The sequence below is a fragment of the Rana temporaria genome, chromosome 1 (genome assembly GCF_905171775.1).
Source record: "Rana temporaria chromosome 1, aRanTem1.1, whole genome shotgun sequence".
Classification (NCBI taxonomy): domain Eukaryota; kingdom Metazoa; phylum Chordata; class Amphibia; order Anura; family Ranidae; genus Rana; species Rana temporaria.
In genome coordinates, this window is record NC_053489.1 from 575,358,716 (window position 1) to 575,380,613 (window position 21,898).

General features: G+C 46.0%; 1 protein-coding gene across 8 annotated transcripts in view; it reads right to left on the reverse strand.

The window, feature by feature from the left end:
- EXOC1 (exocyst complex component 1) overlaps positions 1-21,539 on the reverse strand; it is a 113,019-nt gene extending 91,480 nt beyond the window's left edge. For 7 of the 8 annotated variants that reach the window (XM_040334747.1, XM_040334746.1, XM_040334738.1 and 4 more), the window contains exons 1-3: positions 21,430-21,539; positions 12,382-12,537; positions 8,590-8,720 (exon numbers count right to left, since the gene is read on the reverse strand). In XM_040334747.1, the coding sequence (XP_040190681.1) occupies positions 8,590-8,720; positions 12,382-12,505 (255 nt within the window). In that variant the 5' untranslated portion in view covers positions 12,506-12,537; positions 21,430-21,539. The other variant, XM_040334716.1, reaches the window with a different exon arrangement.
- Positions 21,540-21,898: the final 359 nt, after the last annotated feature.

The window sequence follows — 21,898 nt, forward strand, 5'->3', positions numbered from 1 at the left end:
TTCTTTTGTTGGTATTTGATCACCTCTGTGGTTTTTCTTTTTGGTGGAGACAACACTTCCAGCAGCCAGGTCCCCTCTCATAGGCAGAACACATGGAGGTGGTGAGGTTACAGGTGTCCAAGAAGAGAACGATAAGGGAGAAATTTGCCATCTCCAGGGTAAGAAATTAGCCTGGCTCATTAAGGAAACTGACTTTAATTGAATACACTGCAGGGTGGCATAGGAGGTGGTGTTTGGAATCAAGACTGAATATTAAGGCAATTGATGTACAAAGCACTATTTAACCACTTAAAGCGGATGTGCCAGTATAAAAAAAATATTAAAAGCCAGCAGGTACAAATACTGCAGCTGCTGACTTTTAATATTAGGACACTTACCTGTCCTGGAGTCCAGCGCCGTCCGCAGCAGAGGACGAGCGATCGCTCGTCTCTCTGCTGCTCCCCCCCGCCATCCTCAGTGAGGGAACCAGGAAGTGAAGCGCTCCGGCTTCACTACCCGGTTCCCTACGGCGCATGCGCGAGTCGCGCTGCGCCCGCCGATTGGCTCACATGCTGTGTGCTGGGAGCCGAGTGTTCCCAGCACACAACGGGCGACAGACGGGAAGTCAGAAAAACCCGTCTTTTGCCCGTAGCGTGTGGCCGGAAGTGGGTGCAAATACCTGTCTTTAGACAGGTATCTGCACCCCCCTCCCCCCTGAAAGGTGTCAAATGTGACACCGGAGGGGGGGCGGGTGCCGATCAGCGTGAGTTCCACTTTAGGGTGGAGCTCCGCTTTAAGCCCCAAACCTGTTTTTCAGATTCGGTGTTTACGAGACTAAAACATTTTTTTTTGCTATAAAATTACTTAAAACCCCCAAACATTATATATATATTTTTTTTTATAACACCCTAGAGCAGGGATCCTCAAACTACGCCCTCCAGCTGTTGCGGAACTATACATCCCATGAGGCATTGTAACACACTGACATCAACAGACATGACTAGGCATGATGGGAACTGTAGTTTCTGAACAACTGGAGGGCCGTAGTTTGAAGACCCATGCCCTAGAGAATAAAATGGCAGTCATTGCAATACTTTTTGTCACACCGTATTTGCGCAGCGGTCTTACAAGCGCACTTTTTTTGGAAAAAATTCACTTTTTTAAATGAAAAAATAAGACAACAATAAATGTGGCCCAATTTTTTTACATATTGTGAAAGAGAATGTTACGCCGAGTAAAATGATACCCAACATGTCACGCTTAAAAATTGCGCCCGCTTGTGGCATGGCGTCAAACTTTTACCCTTAAAAATCTCGATAGGCGACGTTTAAAAAATTCTACAGGTTGCATTTTTTGAGTTACAGAGTAGGTCTAGGGCTAGAATTATTGCTCTAACGATCGCGGCGATACCTCACTTGCGTATGCGTTCGCTTCTGCGCGCGAACTCGTTGGGACGGGGCGCTTTAAAAAAAAATTTTGGGGGTTTTCGGATTTATTTTTATTTATTTTACAATTTTTAACACTGAAATAAAAAAAATAAAAAAAATTAGCACTTTTATTCCTATTACAAGGAATGTAAACATCCCTTGTAATAGAAACAAGCATGACAGGTCCTCTTAAATATGAGATCTGGGGTCAAAAAGACCTCAGATCTCATATTTAGGCTTAAATGCAAAAAAAAAAAAAAAATAAAAAAAAAAAAAATTTGAAACTGTCATTTTTTTCAAATGACAAAAAAAAAAAAAAAAATGTGCCTTTAAGACGCGGAGCGGGACTGACGTTTTGACGTCACTTCCGCCCAGCAGAGCTATGGGGACGGGTGAAGGACATTTTTTCCTTCACTCGCAACCCCAGTCAGCAGCCGAGCGCACCCGATCTCCTCCGCCGCTACCGACGGCTACAGTAAGCGGCGGAGGGCGCGGGAGAGCGGCAGGGCCCTTTCCCGCCACCGATAACGGCGATCTTGCGGCGAATCCGCTGCGGAGACTGCCGTTATCGCTGACAGGACCGCCCACTGAAGAGATGAATATCTTGGTTGTGGCAGCAGCTGCTGCCGTTACCGAGATATCCATCTTTAAAGTGATGACGTAGAACGACGGTGGGCGGTCGGTAACTAGTTAACCACTCTCCTAACGTAGGACGTCATATGACGTCCTGGACTTTAGGTGGGGGGGGGGAGCACACCCTAATAACCCTTGTACTGGGCAGATTCCCCCTGCTGCTTGACTGCAGAGAAAAGGACTGGGGAATCTCTGTCTCAAAAGTGAGACATCAGGGGTCTTTTTATAGACCCCTGACATTTCACCAAAGCCCCCCAATGGGGCTCCTAAAAATAATTGTAAACAATAATAAAAAGTTATTGTAAAAAAAGATGTAATAAATAATAAAATAGGATTTTTTGTAAAATCCTTTTCTCTGTTGTCCATGGACGGACACAGCCTTCAAAGTCTTGACATATGGGTTATGTTCCTGTTCATAGGAGAGGACTAGGCAGAACATGTTAGATATTTAAATACATGTTACTTTAACAGAGTTGAACAGCCCTGCCCAGGGGGCGATCCCTCCGGACATAACCCTCCTACAAGCAGTACAAACCTAAAAAGGAGGGGTGGGTGCCGTGTCTGTCCATGGACGACAGAGAAAAGGATTTTACGGTGAGTACAAAAAAAAAAAATCGTATTACATATGGGATGTCCCCAAGCAGTGTCAAAAAACGAGGGGTGGGAACAGTATCAGTAAAATCAATTTAACTTCACCCCAAAACAAGCAGAGCTCCTCAACGGAGGATTTGCAACTTTAGACAGCCGCCTGAAAAATCTTGCGACCGAAGGAAGCATCTGAAGATGCACTCACATCAACCTTGTAAAATTTGGAAAAGGTGTGAACGGACGACCAAGTCGCCACCTTACACACCTGTGAGACAAACGCTTGATGTCGGAAAGCCCAGGAAGCACCAATTGCCCTGGTTGAATGTGCCGTGACCGCAAAGGGGGGCGCCCGCCCCTTAAGAGCATAGGCCTGTGTGACGGTCTGCCTGATCCACCGAGAAATGGTGGCCGACGAGACCGCCAGGCCCCTCACAAAAAGTGAGTCAGACCTCTGAAACTGAGCCGTAGCAGACAGGTACACCCGCAAAGCACGTACCACGTCTAAAGTATGCAGCGCCGGTCGAGGAGACAAGGATGGAAGTACAATGTCCTTGTTAAGGTGAAAGGCCGAAACCACCTTCGGAAGAAAGGAAGGTTGCGGGCGCAACACCACCTTATCCTTATGGAGGACCAAGTATGGCGACTTGCAAGACAAGGCCGCCAATTCAGAAACACATCTGACAGACGTAATGGCCACTAAAAAGGCCACCTTCTGAGATAGTGTCAAGAGAGGAATTTCTCCAATGTTTTTAAAGGGAGGTTCCTGAAGAACCGAGAGCACCATATTCAGATCCCATGAAGGAAGAGGTGGTTTAAGAGGGGGGAAGTATATGATGCACCCCCTGCACAAAAGGTACCCGCCAGAGAATGGGCCACCAAAGGCCGCTGAAAGAACACAGCCAAAGCTGAAATCTGTCCCTTAAATGATGCTTAAGGCAAGTTTCTGATCTACTCCACGCTGTAAAAATAGCAGGACCCTGGAAACCGAATACGTCTGTGGATGCCACCCCATTTCCTCGCACAAAGAAATGTAGGCCTTCCAGGTGCGATGGTAGATCTTCCTGGAAGAAGACTTCCGTGCCCTCAGCATGGTTGAGATGACCGAGTCAGAAAGACCTCGGCCCCTTAGTACCTGGCTTTCATTAGCCATGCCGTTAAAGCCAGCGACTGTAAAGCAGGATGAAGTATGGGACCCTGAGACAGAAGGTCCTCCCGCATTGGCAGCCGCCAGGGTGCATCCGCCACCAGGCGCACGAGATCGGCATACCAAGGACGCCAGGGCCAATCTGGAGCGTTTAGAATCATTGGGATCCCTTCGGCCTCCACTCTGCAGAGCAGCCGAGGAAGCAACTTCAATGGGGGAAAGGCATAAATTAGCCGATACTGACCCCATGGGGCCTCCTCTGTAACTTAAAACATGCAACCTGTAGAATTTTTTAAACGTCGCCTATGGAGATTTTAAAGGGTAAAAGTTTGTCGCCATTCGACAAGCGGACGCAATTTTGAAGCGTGACATGTTGGGTATCAATTTACTCGGCGTAACATTTTCTTTCACAATATAAAAGAAATTGGGCTAACTTTACTGTGGTCTTATTTTTTTATTAACAAAAGTGTATTTTATGGGCGGCACAGTGGTGTAGAAGTTAACACCTCCGCCTAGCAGCAAAAGGGTCGTGGGTTCGAATCCCGACCACAACGTCTGCCTGGAGTTTGCATGTTCTCCCTGTGCCTGCGTGGGTTTCCTTCGGGTACTCCGGTTTCCTCCCACCCTCCAAAGACTTGCTTAAAAAAAAAAAAGTGAAATTTTTCCCCAAAAAAGTGTGCTTGCAAGACCGCTGCACAAATACGGTGTGACATAAAGTATTGCAACGACCACCATTTTATTCTCTAGGGTGTTAGAATAAAAAATATATATAATGTTTGGGGGCTCTAATTAGAGGGAAGGAGATGGCAGTGAAAACACTGGGGAAGCTCCATTAGAATTTCTGGTTTGTCATGCCAACGGCCACCACAAGATGGCACCAGATCACAGAAGGAAGCTTAGGCCTGCAGAAGGCCGCAAAGCCGCGGCCTCAATTACCGGCAGGCTCAGCGGGGGAGGTAGGGGCCCTCAGGGACCAAAGTAAAAAACACTTAAGAAGTTCACCCTCTTGCTGCACCTACCAGGGGGGGGGGGGGTTACCCAGGGGCTCACCACCCAGAGGGAGACCGATCAGCACCGCTGCCCGCCCTCCTTGTATACACAGCGTGTGTGTGAGTAAAAAAATCTGAGTGGTAGAAATCGGAGAGGTAGAAATCTGAGAGGTAAAAATCTGACCCAGAGCGCCCCCACAGGTACACCCCGGTCGCAGCGGGCCCTAGGGCAGGAAGGGAAAGGGCGACAGAGAGCAAGGAAAGGGAGGACAGGAGAACCCCTTAATCCCACGAATGCCCAGCTGTTCCATCCTGCCGAAGCAGGAGGAACCGTACTTGCCCGTCCTTGTGAGAACATGCTGGCATGTCGCTGACAGACCCACAACCGATGGTATGGAGTAGCTGTCAGCCCGGTCCACCGTGAGTGAGACAACAAAACAGCCCAGTCATGTGTGGACCCTGGAGCAAAAAGCCCACCGGCCACCTCAGGAGTCATGGGGTATGTCGTGGCAGACCCAGCGCTTAGCTAAGGTGTGCTCACGCTCGATTGCCGGACTGGGAAGACTACAAGGGTCTTTATATGCAGCCTGTCGCCCAGCCGGCAGTTAATAGAAGAATCTTAAAACAAAATAAAAAAAGTTTCAGGGCGCTGGGCCCAAAGGGAGCCACGTCCTCCTCTGCTAGGCAGAAAAAAACTGAGGCTGCATGCTGCAGAGAGGAGGGTTATGTCTGGAGAGGCTGCCCCTGGGCGGGGCTGTTCAACTCTGTTAAAGTAACATGTATTTAAATATATAACATGTTCTGCCTAGTCCTCTCCTATGAGCAGGAACATAACCCATATGTCAAGACTTTGAAGGCTGTGTCTGTCCATAGACCATAAGAGAAAAAAAAATATTTAAAAACATAAATTACTGACACCAACCTCTGCCCTACTGACACCAACCTCTGCCCTACTGACACTGTCCATTGAGAGAGATTATATAACACACATACATACATACATACATACACACACACACACACACACACACACACCCGCATGTGTGTTTGAGCTTTGGGCTGCACACTCATGAGCTATAGGCATCATTCAGATATCCTTCTTTTCTGCACACCATAAGAATGATCAAAGCGGCATTTCCGCCGCTTGATCGTTCTTAAAGGCGGCGGGAGGGGACGTCCCCCCTCCCGCTGCCATCCGATGATTCGCCGGGCTCTCTTGTGCCATTGAGGGCCCAGAGAACGAATCGACCGGCGTCAGATGAGGATCATAAAGATTTCTCTATGACTGTCGGAGGCCCGGGTGTGACGTTATGACGTCAAGCCCGGGTACCCGGAAGTAAACAAAGCGGCAATCACCGCTTAAAGCATTACATTGGTGAATTTTTTCCCCCGAACTCATGCTTTCCAGCCTGAAGGAGAGATGTGGGGTCTTATTGACCCCGCATCTCGCCATAAAGAGGACCCGTCATTAAAAATTCCTTGTAATAGGAATAAAAGTAATAAAAAAAAAAAAAGTAATAAATAAAAAAATAAAAAAAAAATCATAAAATTTAAAAGTATAAAGAAAAAAAAAAGTTTTTTTTTTTTTTTAAAAACGCCCCTGTCTCTGGTAGCTCCCGCCTTTAGAAGCGAACACACACCTAAGTCCCGTCCACATATGTAAACGGTGTTCAAACCACACATGTGAGGCATCGCTGCGTGCGTTAGAGCGTGTGCAACAATTCTAACACTAGACCTCCTCTGTAACTCTAAACTGGTAACCTGTAAAAAAAATTCAAGCATTGCATATGGAGATTTTTAAGTACCGAAGTTTGGCACCATTCCATGAGTGTGCACAATTTTAAAGCGTGACAAGTTAGGTATCTATTTACTTGGCGTAACATCATCTTTCACATTATACAACAAAAATGGGCTAACTACTGTTTTGTTATTTTTTAATTCATGAAACCGTTTTTTTCCCCAAAAAAATGGCGTTTGAAAAATGATTGCGCACATACCGTGCGAGATAAAAAGTTGCAATGACCACCACTTTATTCCCTAGGGTGTCTGCTAAATTATTTATATAATGTTTGGGGGTTCTGAGTAATGTTGTAATTTTGCCTGGAGTTAAACGTTCAATAAATTATAGTTTCCTGTAGAGACTACTTACCTCTCCTATTACCCATGCTGCCAAAAGCCTTATACACATGATCCGATTTTCCACAGACAAAGCCTCTGACATTTGTCCAAAGGGCGTTGGCCAACAACTTGTCTTGCATATAAACGGCACACAATTGTCGGCCAATAACGAACACAGTTACGTACTACGTAGTTTTTCAGCTCTTTAGCGCCACCCTTTGGACACTTTCTGCTAATGTTGCATTTGGTGAGCATTGTTTCCGAGCATTGCTTTGTACTTAGGATTTTTGTCGAAAAATCCGACAACAGACCGTTGTTTGCGGAAAATTTTTATTTACGCATGCCATCCAACATTTGTCCGCTGAAAATCCGACAATTGTCCGATGGAGCATAGAAAACAGACGGATTTTCCGACAATAGCCTGTCATCACACAAATCCAGTCAGAAAATCCGATCGTGTACGAGGCTTAAGGCCTAATAAAAAGGGAAATTGTCCCTGAACTCTCTTCAGACATTGACACTTCGAGGAGTGTCAATCTTCTGGTCTCTCACTGTGCTCAGTGGTTCTAAACACTGACCCCTATATCACTACAAGATGAGTGGGCAGGAAGAACCACCGAACAGAGTGGAGAAAACCAGAGATTAACAGAAGAGTCTGCAGAGACTTCACAGGATGATTTCTCTTTATAACAGCCGTGTTCATCAGTTCAGGAACTGGCAGAGATGAGTATCTACTATTTTCTTTAAAGCGGATGTGCCACGGGAAAAATATATTAAAAGCCAGCAGCTACAAATACTGCAGCTGCTGACTTTTAATATAAGGACACTTACCTGTCCTGGAGTCCAGCGGTGATCGCAGCAGATGACGAGCCGATCGCTCGTCACCCTGCTGCTCCCCCCTCCATCCTCGGTGAGGGAACCAGGAAGTGAAGCGCTCCGGCTTCACTGCCCGGTTCCCTACGGCGCATGCGCGAGTCGCGCTGCGCCCGCCGATTGGCTCCCGCTGTGTGCTGGGAGCCGAGTGTTCCCAGCATACAACGGGGGGACGGACGGGAAGGAAGGAAAAAACCGTCCTTTGCCCGTATCGTAGGGCCGGAAGTGGGTGCAGATACCTGTCTGTAGACAGGTATCTGCACCCCCCTCCCCCCTGAAAGGTGTCAAATGTGACACCGGAGGGGGGGAGGGTTCCGATCAGCGGGACTCCACTTTAGAGTGGAGATCCGCTTTAATACTAGAAAACTGTATGGCTTGAAAGATAGAATGGACAAAAATCTTTTTCTAACATAATCGCATGGATTTGATACATTTATTGTACCACTTTGATCATGTTTTATTTGTTCATGATATGTTCTTTATATGCCTGCCGTGCTTCTTCCTTTCTTTTCTCCATGTATGCTTTGATGAAGCCATGATGAAGCCATGCTTCTTAGCCGAAACGCGTCAACATATAGCCTGTATCTGTGTACCCATGTAACCAATAAAGTACTTTTATTTAAGAGCATCCGAGTTGCCAGTCCTTTATTGTATTTGTGGGGCCTGAACATCCTGGCTAGAGCACAAGATCACAGTTCGTGGACTTCTATATTGGCATTTCTTTAAAGGGGAAGGTTTTATTTACACTTTAAACTTAAAAACAGAGTGGTTTTAAAGCCCTGCAGATGAGCAGCGATATTCACTGGTTAAAGTCCATGTCAGTGAAAACATGGCTTACCTTGAGGTCATCTTTTGCATCCACCATTGTCAGGTCTTGCAGTAGCCACGTGGTCTGGGTCTTATAGAAATCCCCTTTGTCAGATTTCTTTACTTTCACCACTCGAACCTGAACTGGATGCTCCGTTGTTACTTTAGAAAAGATAGAATTTTATAAAATGTTTGTATATAATGTAAAAATCACAACAAAAAAACAAAAAAAATCTGCCATCAAGAACAGTAAAAGCAGACATATGTGCAAGTGTACAGTACATATTCGCCAGCACACCATGGATCAACAATCACCATCCAAAGTTTTTTTTATTGCAGAGAGATCACATCACAGAGACAAGTGCAAAGTTTTGGAGCCACTCAGGAACGCTTTGTCAGGCATTTCGGAGAGGTCCTGTGCGGCTCCAAAACTTTGCACTTGTCTCTGTGATGTGATCTCTCTGCAATAAAAAAAAAAAAACTTTGGACGGCTATTGTTGATTCATGGTGTGCTTGCTTAACCACTTAAGGACCGGACCAATATGCAGCTAAATGACCCAAGGGGTTTTTACAATTCGGCACTGCGTCGCTTTAACAGACAATTGCGCGGTCGTGCGACGTGGCTCCCAAACAAAATTGGGTCCTTTTCTCCCCACAAATAGAGCTTTCTTTTGGTGGCATTTGATCACTTGGCATTTGAAAACTGCGGTTTTTATTTTTTGCGCTATAAACGCGCAAAAAATAAAAACCGCAGAGGTGATCAAATGCCACCAAAAGAAAGCTCTATTTGTGGGGAGAAAAGGACCCAATTTTGTTTGGGAGCCACGTCGCACGACCGCGCAATTGTCTAAAAAAAATAGAGCGACAATTTTGAAAAAAAATACTTTTTGCTATAATAAATATCCCCCAAAAACATATCTAAACATTTTTTTTCCTCAGTTTAGGCCGATACGTATTCTTCTACTTATTTTTGGTAAAAAAAAAAAAAAAAAAAAAAAAAAAAAAAAAAATCGCAATAAGCGTTTATCGATTGGTTTGCGCAAAATTTATAGCGTTTACAAAAATAGGGAATAGTTTTATTGCATTTTTATTAATTTTTTTTTTTTTACTACTAATGGCGGCGATCAGCGATTTTTTTTGTGACTGCGACATTATGGTGGACACTTCGGACAATTTTGACACATTTTTGGGACCACTGTCATTTTCACAGCAAAAAATGCATTTAAATTGCATTGTTTATTGTGAAAATGACAGTTGCAGTTTGGGAGTTAACCACTTTGTGTGTGTTTACAACTGTAGGGGGGTGTGGCTGTAGGACTGACGTCATCGATCGAGTCTCCCTTATATAAGGGATCACTCGATCGATACGCCGCCACAGTGAAGCACGGGGAAGCCGTGTTTACATACGGCTCTCCCCGTTCTTCAGCTCCGGGGAGCGAACGCGACGGAGCGGCTATAAACAAATAGCCGCGCCGTCGTCCCGGATCGCTCCCCGAGGGGATCCGACCGCCGCATGTACCGGGGGGGGGTCCCGATCGGACCCCCGACCCACGTCTAGGCAGGCACGTACAGGTACGTTGATGTGCCTGTCCGTGCCATTCTGCCGACGTATATCTACATGAGGCAGTCGGGAAGTGGTTAATGTTTCCAGTACCCAGCTGGTAATCGCTGCAGCACCCACAATTTTATGAGCCTTACTTGACAGGAACGTGTGCGATAGGAATATAGATAAGTATGCTTGCGTGCGTTACGCCATGTGAAAATGTATGTTGCAATAAGGCAGACAATTCAAAATGAATCGGCTGACAATGCACCATAAGTCAGTGCGGTGCACTGCACATCCATCAGCAGGGTGTTAGAGTGCCATTCAGAATAACTGGCAGCGCATTGCACCAACGCATGTGACATGGCATTGCTGCAAGTAACTGCAACACAATAGCATGAATGAGCGCTCAAAGTCACATCAACTACAAGCTCTTCCAGCATGTAAAAAGGACCCATTCACATTGCAATCCATTAACATGCACTGGCAATTATAGCAGCATATTCATTTAAATACGCCGACAATGGTCCAAAAATTGGACATGCATAATTTTGTCAGATGCACTGCACAACATCTCATAATAGTACATTACCATGTGCTGTGGTACAAAGCAGGCGTGCCATTGAAAATTAATGACATCACACTGGAGGTGTGTGAATTGGCCCCAATGAGACAACAATACTTTGGTAAATCAACTCCCATGTTTTAAGGCTTTTGAAATCAATATGTGAATTTCTAAACTGTAGGCATAGGCAAGAACGAGGTACGCTGGCTATCTGGACCTGGGGATTGACCAGCAGCATCTGCTGTGTGCATGACAAAGAAAAAAAAAAAAAAAAAAATCACATATAGCGGCTTGGATGACCTACAACTTAAGTTAAATACACAATGCATTTGATACAGCAAACCTTACATTACTAAGTGCTTTAATTGCTTAGAAAAAAACATAAGGTAATTGGAGGTTATGTAAGCAGTTCCTGCATTAGCAGCCATTAGTTACTGTGTAAGCTAACTGTCCATCTAGATGGTCTGCACCTGTTATCCAAGTCCCTTGTGTACCTGCGATATCTAATGCTGGCAAAAAACACACTATCACAAATGATGGATAATAAAAGCCTACGCTATGTGCTGTCAGCGCATGTATTTCTCCCCAACTGCTACAGGGTGGGAAAGACCAATGGTCTTCATTCATATCCCTTTAAAGCAATGGTGTCCAACCATTTAACCTTCCTTGGTCACATTGGAAGAAAAATTGTCATGGGCCACACATAAAATACACAAACAATAAGGATAGCTGATGAGCAGGTCCTCCTGTGGCTCTTAACAGGTAGCTGCAGCCAGGGCCGATCTGCTCTATAGGCTCACCATGCAAACCGCTTAGGGCCCCGCAAAGTTGCGGAGGGCCCCCCCAAATTAACAGAGTCCCCGCCTGGTGAGAAGTTATTTTCGGCCCCTCACCCCACTTCTCAACTCGCTGGCTGCATGGGAGAAGAGGTAAGAAGTCATCACCCCCCGCTTCTCACTTTAATGTAAGATGTAACTTCCGACAGCAGAACACCCCCCCCCAACTTTAATCTTTAATGTGAAATGTCACTGTCGGCAGCCCACCCCCACCCCCCGCCTTCTCAACTTTAATGTGACATGTCATTTTGCTTAGGGCCCCAGAGAGGTCAGGATCGGCACTGGCTGCAGCTGCTGTACCCGTTCACTATAATGACAGGCCGCCATTGGCCGCACCTGTTCGCAGCTCTAATTTTGAATGGCCTGCAAATGGACAACAATACACCTAAAACTAGACAAGCACCATTTTTTAACACATGCCATCTGTGCAGTATGGTGTGCTGAAACACACACATGGGAGGTGTGTTTATATTGAATGGCACTGCAAAGCACCAAGGTTGGTATGTTACCAACGCCATGGTGTTTTAGCGTGCTTTACTGTAATGAAAAAGTGTAAACCAGTGTGCTCCATTTATGCTTAAGGCTCATTTTGCATTGAGTAGAGTCAGGATTGTTTTGCTAGAAATTAATCCAACAAATAGACTTTAATTGTCTTAAATCTAAAAAAATTTAAAAAAATCCACGTAGATCAATGGCCTGCCACAGCTCAGACATGGCATGACCTCGGGTTAGTGAAACACAAAGCCAAACCCATATGGTACACTACAGTCTTATGGCTCTGGCATGTGGGGGGCAATTTGTAAGAGTTGAAAATGCATGCCATGGCCCTTTAAATACCCATGAGAAGGAGCTGACAGTTACCCTCTTGTATTCACTTACCTGTGGCACATAAAAAGCAGTTTTTCTTCTTTTTTCCAGCTTTGCATACATTCACAATACTGAGGAGGCGCTCATCGTTTGGAGTGAATATGTCCCTCTGCAGGGCATGCTTGATGGCAGTCATCTTGTAAAAAGTTCTCTTACATCTATTTCAAACTGTAGAACAAGGCAGAGATGTCACTATGTCACCCATAATGTGTTCAGCCTGTGAATGAAAAGCCTAACATATTTGGGAAGCACTGAAATATCAACCATAGAAACTTCCACAACAAAAACTGAATGCATCCTGATATATCTCTAATATATATATTTTATACACACACACACACACACACAAAGTATCTCACAAAAGTGAGTACAACCCTCATATTTTTGTAAATATTTAATTATATATTTTCATGTGACAACACTGAAGAAATGACACTTTGCTACAATGTAAAGTAGTGAGTGTACAGCTTGTATAACAGTGTAAATTTGCTGTCCCCCAAAAATAACTCAACACACAGCTATTAATGTCTAAATAGTGTTACAAGGTCTCAGGTGTGAATGGGAAGCAGGTGTGTTAAATTTGGTGTTATCGCTCTCACTCTCATACTGGTCACTGGAAGTTAAACATGGCACCTCATGGCAAAGAACTCTCTGAGGATCTGAAAAAAAGAATTGTTGCTCTACATAAAGATGGCCTAGGCCAGTGATGGCGAACCTTGGCACTCCAGATGTTTTGGAACTACATTTCCCATGATGCTCAACTACACTGCAGAGTGCATGAGCATCATGGGAAATGTAGTTCCAAAACATCTGGGGTGCCAAGGTTCGCCATCACTGGCCTAGGCTATAAGAAGATTGCCAAGACCCTGAAACTAAGCTGCAGCACAATGACCAAGACAATACAGTGGTTTAACAGGACAGGTTCCACTCAGAACAGATCTCGCCGTGGTCGACCAAAGAGGTTGAATGCATGTGCTCAGCGTCATATCCAGAGGTTGTCTTTGGGAAATAGACATATGAGTGCTGCCAGCATTGCTGCTGAGGTTGAAGGGGTGGTGGGTCAGCCTGTCAGTGCTCAGACCATACGCCGCACACTGCAATAAATCATCCTACAAGGAAGTCTCTTCTAAAGATGATGCCCAAGAAAGCCCACAATTTGCTGAAGACAAGCAGACTAAGGACTTGGATTACTGGAACCATGTCCTGTGGTCTGATGAGACCAAGATAAAAGTTTTTGGTTCAGATGGTGTCAAGCGTGTGTGGCGACAACCAGGTGAGGAATACAAAGACAAGTGTTTCTTGCCTACAGTCAAGCATGGTGGTGGGTATGTCATGGTCTGGGGCTTCATGAGTGCTGCCGGCACTGGGAAGCTACAGTTCATTGAGGGAACCATGAATGCCAACATGTACTGTGACATGCTGAAGCAGAGTATGATCCCCTCCCTTTAAAAACTTGGCCACAGAGTAGTATTCCAACATGATAACGACCCCAAACACACCTCCAAGACGACCACTGCCTTGCTAAAGAAGCTGAGGGTAAAGATGATGAACTGGCCAAGCATGTCTTCAGACATAAACCCTATTGAGCCATTGTGGGGCATCTTCAAACGGAAGGTGGAGGAGCGCAAGGTCTCTAACATCCACCAGCTCTGTGATGTCATCATGGAGGAGTGGAAGAGGACTCCAGTGGCAACCTGTGAAGCTCTGGTGAACTCCATGCCCAAGAGGGTTAAAACAGCACTGGAAAATAATGGTGGCAATACAAAATACTGACACTTTGGGCCCAATTTGGACATTTTCACTTAGGGGTGTACTCACTTTTGTTGCCAGCAGTTTAGACAATAATAGCTGTGTGTTGAGTTATTTTGAGGGGACAGTAAATTTACACGGTTAGCCTGGGTTCTCACTGATGCAAATTTACATTGGGTTTGAAGCGTTTAGGATTCGCAGGTCATGTAAAAAGCATAGGATTCCGTGGCTTTGGATCAGATCTCTGCATCGCGAATTTGGTGCAGAAAAAAAAAAAAAAAGTGTCTTGTGCGCGTTGACTGTGGGTGCGATGCAAATTTTATCTTCATAAGCTTCAATTGAACATGCAGTAAACTCGTATAACACAGTTCACATCTCTGCGAATTGTTCGTTGGCTGCCTCCTGAAATTCGCTGTATCACGGTAAATTTGCACCAGTCTACGTCAAAACCCAAGGCAAATTCGCACCTTACACAGGACAAAAAACCAGATCAAATTTGCAGTACATCGCATCGCAGTAGTGTGAACCTAGGTTTATACAAGCAGTACATTCGCTACTTTACACTGTAGCAAAGTGTCATTTCTTCAGGCTGCATTCGCACCTGAGCGTTTTCAGCTCGTAAAACGCCCAACAAGCAAAATTCCATTAATTTAAAATTCCTAAAGCTCACAAAAGTACATGAGCTTATTTTGGGGAACTTTTGACCTGTGCAAAATCATGGCAAAAAAAGGCGCAAAAAGCGCTGCAAAATCGCGGCAAAGAAAACGCATACACATACACACACACATACACACACACAAGTCAATCTACCAATCAGTTTTTGTACAGCCAGCCTGTTGTGCCCCCCCCCCCCCCTGACGATCAGTGTGCCGGCTATAGCCGTGTGTTCTGTAGTTGGGGAAATCTCCCTGCTGTCAGAATACAATCACTCAGTGAGGAGGATTCCTTCATCCACAATGAATATGTGGATGAGGGAATCCGGTCATGAATCTTTTTTTTAACTTCTTGAGACCCGGGCCGTAGTAAAAAGACGGCCACAAGGTGGCTCTATAGATTCGGGAGGCTGCCTTGGGCCCTCCGGCCACTGGGGGGCGCACGCGTGCCCGGTGCGTCACGAGATGCCAATGCGCGTGCCTGGCGGGCGCGATGTCCGCCAGGTACCCGCGATCGGCAGTGACAGAGCCAGGGACGTGGATCTCTGTGTGTAAACACAGAGATCCACATCCTGTCAGGGAGAGGAGACCGATACTGTGTTGTCCCTTGTACAGGGCTGCTGTTAGAAATCACGGGACCCTGTACAGCCTACCTGGCAGGCTGCAGAGAGCCACACAGATTATCCTCCTGTATTTGCCCCTCTACCTGACCACACCAATTCCCCCTGCTGTTGGGGCCCCCCTGTGTGGCTGGGCCCCCTACAGGAGGACTGGTGGTCCCCCCCCATATCAGCAGCCCTGCCGTTGTACATAGGGACACAGACACAGATGGGTCACCTCCCCCAGTCAGTCCCCTCCACCCACAGTTAGAATTACTCCCAGGGTACACATTTAACCCCTTCCTCGCCAGTCACATTTATACAGTAATACGTGCATATTTATAGCACTGTTCGCTGTATAAATGTGAATGGTCCCAAAAGTGTGTCAAAAAGTGTGCCATAATATCGCAATCCCGATAAAAAAAAAAAAATAAATAAAAAAAAAAAAAACGCAGATAACCGCCATTACTAGTAAAAAAAAAAAAAAAAATTTTAGAATTCTATCCCCTATTTTGTAGCCACTATAACTTTGGCGCAAACCAATCACTATACGCTTATTGCGATTACCCTCCCCCAAAATATGTAGAAGAATACCTTTCGGCCTAAACTAAGAAAAAAAAAAAAAAAAAGGGATATTTATTATAGCAAAAAGTAAAAAATATTGGCCTAGATTCACTTAGGGCGGCGTAACTATGTGCCGGCCTAGCGCATCTTATTTACGCTACGCCGCCGCAACTTAGAGAGGCAAGTGCTGTATTCACAAAGCACTTGCGTCCTAAGTTACGGCGGCGTAGCGTAAATGGGCCGGCGTAAGCGCGCATATTTCAAAGTAGGCAGGTCGTGGGCGTGTTGTATTTAAATTAATCGTGACCCCATGTAGATGCATGGCCGAACAAACGGCGCATGCATACTCAGTATCACGTCGTATTTACGCCCAAAGATACGCCGGCTCAATGCCTGTGACGTGAATGTAACCTACGCACAGCCCCATACACGTACGACTTACGTAAACAACGTAAAAAGATACGCTTGTCCCGACGTCCATACCTTGCATGGGCTGCGCCACCTAGAGACCAGCTTTATCTTTACGCCGGCGTATGTCTTACGTAAACGGCGTAACTAATTGCGACGGGCGTACTTACGTTCGTGAATCAGCATATCTTGCTCATTTACATATTCAACGCGAAAATCAATAGAAGCACCACCTAGCGGCCAGCGTAAATATGCACCCAAGATACGACGGCGTAGGAGACTTACGCCGCTCGTATCTTGGCAGAATTTATGCGTAACTGATTCTATGAATCGGGCGCATAGATACGACGGCGCCCATTCGGACTTACGACGGCGTATCTGGAGATACGCCGTCGTAAGTCTTTGAGAATCTGGGTCATTGTGTTTATTTCAAAATTGTCGCTCTTTTTTTGTTTATAGCGCAAAAAATAAAACCGCAGAGGTGATCAAATGCCACCAAAAGAAAGCTGTGTTTGTGGGAAAAAAAGGACGCCAATTTTGTTTGGGAGCCACGTCGCACGACCGCATAATTTTCATTTAAAGTGTGCCGAAAGCTGAAATTTCGCCTGGGCAGGAAGGGGGTATATGTGCCCACTAAGCAAGTGGTTAATCTATGGGCTTGAAACAGTATTTTACGGTCAGTGAGTGGTATTTGGCTGACCATACACTATACAATCTGACTGTACAATTTCCTTAAAGCCTTGTGCACGCGACCGGTTTTCCCGTGGGGAAAACTGCCATGAGCTATGACTGAGCACTAGTTTCAGTGCGAAACGCGTCAGCAGTCGGGTTTTATTTTATGTTGCTGTGACTTGTAGTGCTGTCCTTTTTTTAATAAAGGCTACAACTTGTTCAGAAACAATTTTTGTTCCTGCTTTGCTAAGTGCATTGCCTGCACCCGAGTTGTCTGCAACGGAGGATATTCATCTGGGTTCCCACCTGGAGCAGCTACTCCCTTTTCCCGGGAAAACTGCCATGAGAGCTTTTGGCCTGGAAAACCGGCCGTGTGTAAGCTCCATCGCAGTTTTCCCTACAGGAAAACTGCCAAAAAAAAAAAGAGAAGAGAATCAGCTTTCCTTTTTCCCTATTCCTATGGGAAAACTGCGACGGAGCATACACACGACCAGGATTCCCGACCAAAGCTCCATCGCAGTTTTCCTGTCGGTAAAACCCCTCATGTGTAGGGGGGGGGGGGGGAAACTTACCGAGCAGGTTCTCGGTTTTCCCGGGGGACATTTTACCCCCGAGAATCCCGTACGTGTGTACGAGGCTTTAGAGTTAGCAAAACGATAGGAGGACAAAACCTAAGCAATCTCTTCAATTAGTATCTAATCAGGCAGGCTCCTGCAATACATAGCTGATGGTAGATCAAGGAAATTGTACAGATTGTATAGTGTATGGTCCACCGTACACCTATAGAAAGCTACATACCCAGCCCGAGCTATATGGGCTATGTGTAACAAGATGTCTGCTGCTGCTTACTGCAGCCGAGTGCAAGGTGTACCAAGATGGGCGTTGCAGCATCGTTTTATTTTTTTTATAAATCTGGTGTAATTTTTCCCAGCATTTCAGTGCCAGCCACCTGTCAGTGCAATCAGTGCCACCGGTCAGTGCCAGCCACCTGTCAGTGCAATCAGTGCCACCGGTCAGTGCCAGCCACCTGTCAGTGCAATCAGTGCCACCGGTCAGTGCCAGCCACCTGTCAGTGCAATCAGTGCCACCGGTCAGTGCAATCAGTGCCACCGGTCAGTGCAATCAGTGCCACCGGTCAGTGCCAGCCACCTGTCAGTGCAATCAGTGCCACCTGTCAGTGCCAGCCACCTGTCAGTGCAATCAGTGCCACCTGTCAGTGCCAGCCACCTGTCAGTGCAATCAGTGCCACCTGTCAAACTGTCACATGACATTAAAAAAAAAAAGCATCGGTATCGGCGAGTACTTGGAAAAAAGTATCAGTACTTGTACTCCGTCTTAAAAAAGTGGTATCAGGACAACCCTACGCATGCTTACTGCATATACAGACTGATCTTACTGTTGTGGGTTTAGCAACACTTAAAGGGGTTGTAAAGGTAAAAAAAAAATCCCTAAATAGCTTCATTTACCTCAGTGCAGTCCTCCTTCACTTACCTCATCCTTCCATTTTGCTTTTAAATGTCCTTATTTCTTCTGAGAAATCCTCACTTCTTGTTCTTCTGTCTGTAACTACACACAGTAATGCAAGGCTTTCTCCCTGGTGTGGAGAAAGCCTCTTGAGGGGGTGAGCAGGAGTGTCAGGACGCGCTCTACTTTGCAGATAGAGAAAGGAGCTGTGTGTTAGTGGGCGTCTTGACACTCCTCCTTTAAAATGGTTGTAAAGGTTTGTCTTTTATTTTCTAAATAGGTTAGTTTAAAGCGGGGGTTCACCCTAAAACAACAATAGAGCGTTACATCCAGCATACTGCTGACATCTACAGTATGCTGGATTTTTTTTTTTTTTTGTGCCGCTGTACTTACGGTTTTATGCTATTTTCATGGGGCTTCCGGGTTCTCGCTCCCCCGGGGAGTAGGCGTTCCTTAGATGATTGACATTTGGGTAAAGAGCGTCATCGCCTTCCGAAAATATCCGAGGGGGACTCTGCATTTTACGGCGCCTGCGCAGGCAGCTCTACACGGCAGGTGCCGTATAGCGCCGTTAAGAGCCGAGTCCCAGTCGGATATTTTCGGAGGCCGATGACGCGCTTTACCCGCACGTCAATCGTCTCCTGGGAGGATCAACACTCACTCCCAGGAGACATTGCGCAGAGCTCCCCGTCGGGAAAAAGGAGCGACACGCCTACTCCCCGCAAGGAAGAAGACCCGGAAGTGCGGCTGAATACAGGTAAGTGTACACATTAAAAAAAAGTGACAACGCTACCAGCCTTTATTAAGGCTGCAGATAGGTTAGTGAAAAAGTTAATTTTGAGGGTGAACCTCCGCTTTAAGCTAGCGCATTGTTGGTTCACTTACCTTTTCCTTCGATTTCCCTTCTAAATGTTTTTTTTCTTTGTTTGAATTTCTCACTTCCTGTTTCTTCTCAGTAAGCTTTCCCCCATCATCCGAGCGGTGGAAAGTCATTTAAAACAGCTTACTGAGGAGGAACAAGAAGTGAGAAATTCAGACAAAGAAAAAAAACACTTAGAAGGGAAATGGAAGGAAAAGGTAAGTGAACCAACAATGCACTAGCTTAAAGGAACCTATTTAGAAAATAAAAAACAAACCTTTACAACTCCCTTAGGCCCCTTTCAGACTGGGGCGGGAGCCGCGGTGGCGGTATAACGCCGCTAAAAATAGCGGCGCTATACCGCCGGGATTGCCACGGGATTCAGCCGCTAGCGGTGTGGTATTAACCCCCGCTAGCGGCTGATAAAGGGTTAATACCGCCCGCAATGTGCCTCTATAGAGGCGCATTGCGGGCGGTATTGCCGCGGTTTCCCATTGTTCTCAATGGGAAGGAGCGGTGAAGGAGCGGTATACATGCCGCTCCTCTCACCGCTCCAAAGATGCTGCTGACAGGAGATTTTTTTGTCTCCCGCCAGCGCATCGCCTCAGTGTGAAAGCCCTCGGGCTTTCACATTGAGTCTGCAGTGAAGGAGTTTTTCAGGCGTGATAGCAGTGCTATTTTTAGCGCTGTACCGCCTGAAAAACTCCTCAATGTGAAAGGGGCCTTAAGGCCGGGTTCAAAGCAGGGGGTCTGATGCGTCCCTGTTCACCGATTCAGTTGCGAATCAGGTCTGAATTTTGCCGAAATTCACACCTAAATCTGAACCAAAGACACACAGGACCCTTTCCAAATGCGGACAGCGGTCACCCCAGAGCTGTGTGAACCCACTTCATTGCGAGTCAGGCGACTTGGGTACGGGGAGATCCGCATCCAATTCGCATAAGTGTGAAACTAGCCTTAAAGTCCTGTAAGTTGTGAGTTGGGGCCTCCATGGATCAGACTTGTTTTTTCAACACATCCAACAGATGCCCGATTGGATAGCGATCTGGAGAATTTGGAGGCCGAGTCAACACCTTAAACTCATTGTGTTCCTCAAAGCTATTCTTGAATTCATCAGAGCAGGCCACATTCTTCCATTGCTCCATAGTTCAGTACTGACGCCCATTGTAGGAACTTTTGGCTTTGGACACGGGTCAGCATGGGCACCCTGACCGGTCCACGGCAACACACCCCATACACAACAAACTGCATTGCATTGTGTATTTTGAACCCTTTCTATTGGAACCAGCCTTAAGTTTTTCACCAGTATGATCTTTAGTAGCTCTTCTATTGGATGGTACTACATAGGCCAGCCTCCACTCCCCATGTTGATCAATGAGCTGTGGCAGTCATGATAATCCTGTCACTAGTATGCCCGTTTTCCTTCCTTGGATCACTTTTGGTAGGGACTCACTGCTGCAGACCATCCCACAAGAGCTGCCGTATTAGAGTTCTGGTCCACTCGTCTAGCCATTACAATTTGGCCCATGTAAATGTCACTTAAATCCTTACAGCACCCCATATTTTCTGCTTTTCATCAACTTCAGGGACAACATGTTCACTTGCTGCTTAATACATCTCACCCACATTCAGGTGCCATTATAAGGAGATAATCAATGTTGTTCACTTTATCTGTCATAATGGCAAGGCTGATTGGTGTATAAGGCAGTTCTATGTACAATTTTGTATTGCTAGGAATAACACAAAGACAAGCTGACAGTCACAGACCGACAGACTGCCACAGGCATTATAAAGCTGCAGATCCAGGCTCTTGTTGGCCCTCCGTGATTACTGGAGGGGGAGGGGGGGATCGACCAATGTTAGTAAACAGAACCGGGTGCAGGCCGGGGAGATCAGATCACACACACAGCTCTTTCTGTCATCGCTGGATCCCCATACAGAGAGGTACTGGCCTCATCGCATACAATACACACAGCGCTACAAGCCGGGCCCAGGAAGACTTCATAGCGATCACAAACCTCTCCCCAGCCTCAGTCGCCGTACACATCACGGAGCCCCATCCCATCGTTCATTCTATCCGCCCCACACTCACCGATCCCCGCTCACACCGCTCTCTCTCTCTTCCCAGGGCCGGGCAGGAACAGACGCAGCTACCGGACTACATTTCCCAGAGAGCCCTTGCGAGAGAGGAAGCCATGATTCAAGCGTAGAGAACTTTATTCGTTGTAAGACAGACAGGAAATCTTAAAAGGAGTCACAGCAATACAAATTTGAAGAATTCTAACCCCTTTCTATTATATTTATAATAAACAAACAAAAAGGTGGATTTGAATAGTTTTATTTCTAGTGAGTTTCACAGCTTTTGATTTTCTATTTATAGTAACAGAAATGTATGTCTGAGGCCTGGTGCTTAGCTTGGTGAATGAGGCTCCAGGGTTTAGATGTGGGTGGAAGGTACTGTATCATTCAGCTGTCGTTTCATGCATTCGTCCCTGGGTGCATACTGCCCTGAGGCTAGGGTGACCACATTTCCAAACTGCCATTCAGGGACACCCCCCCCC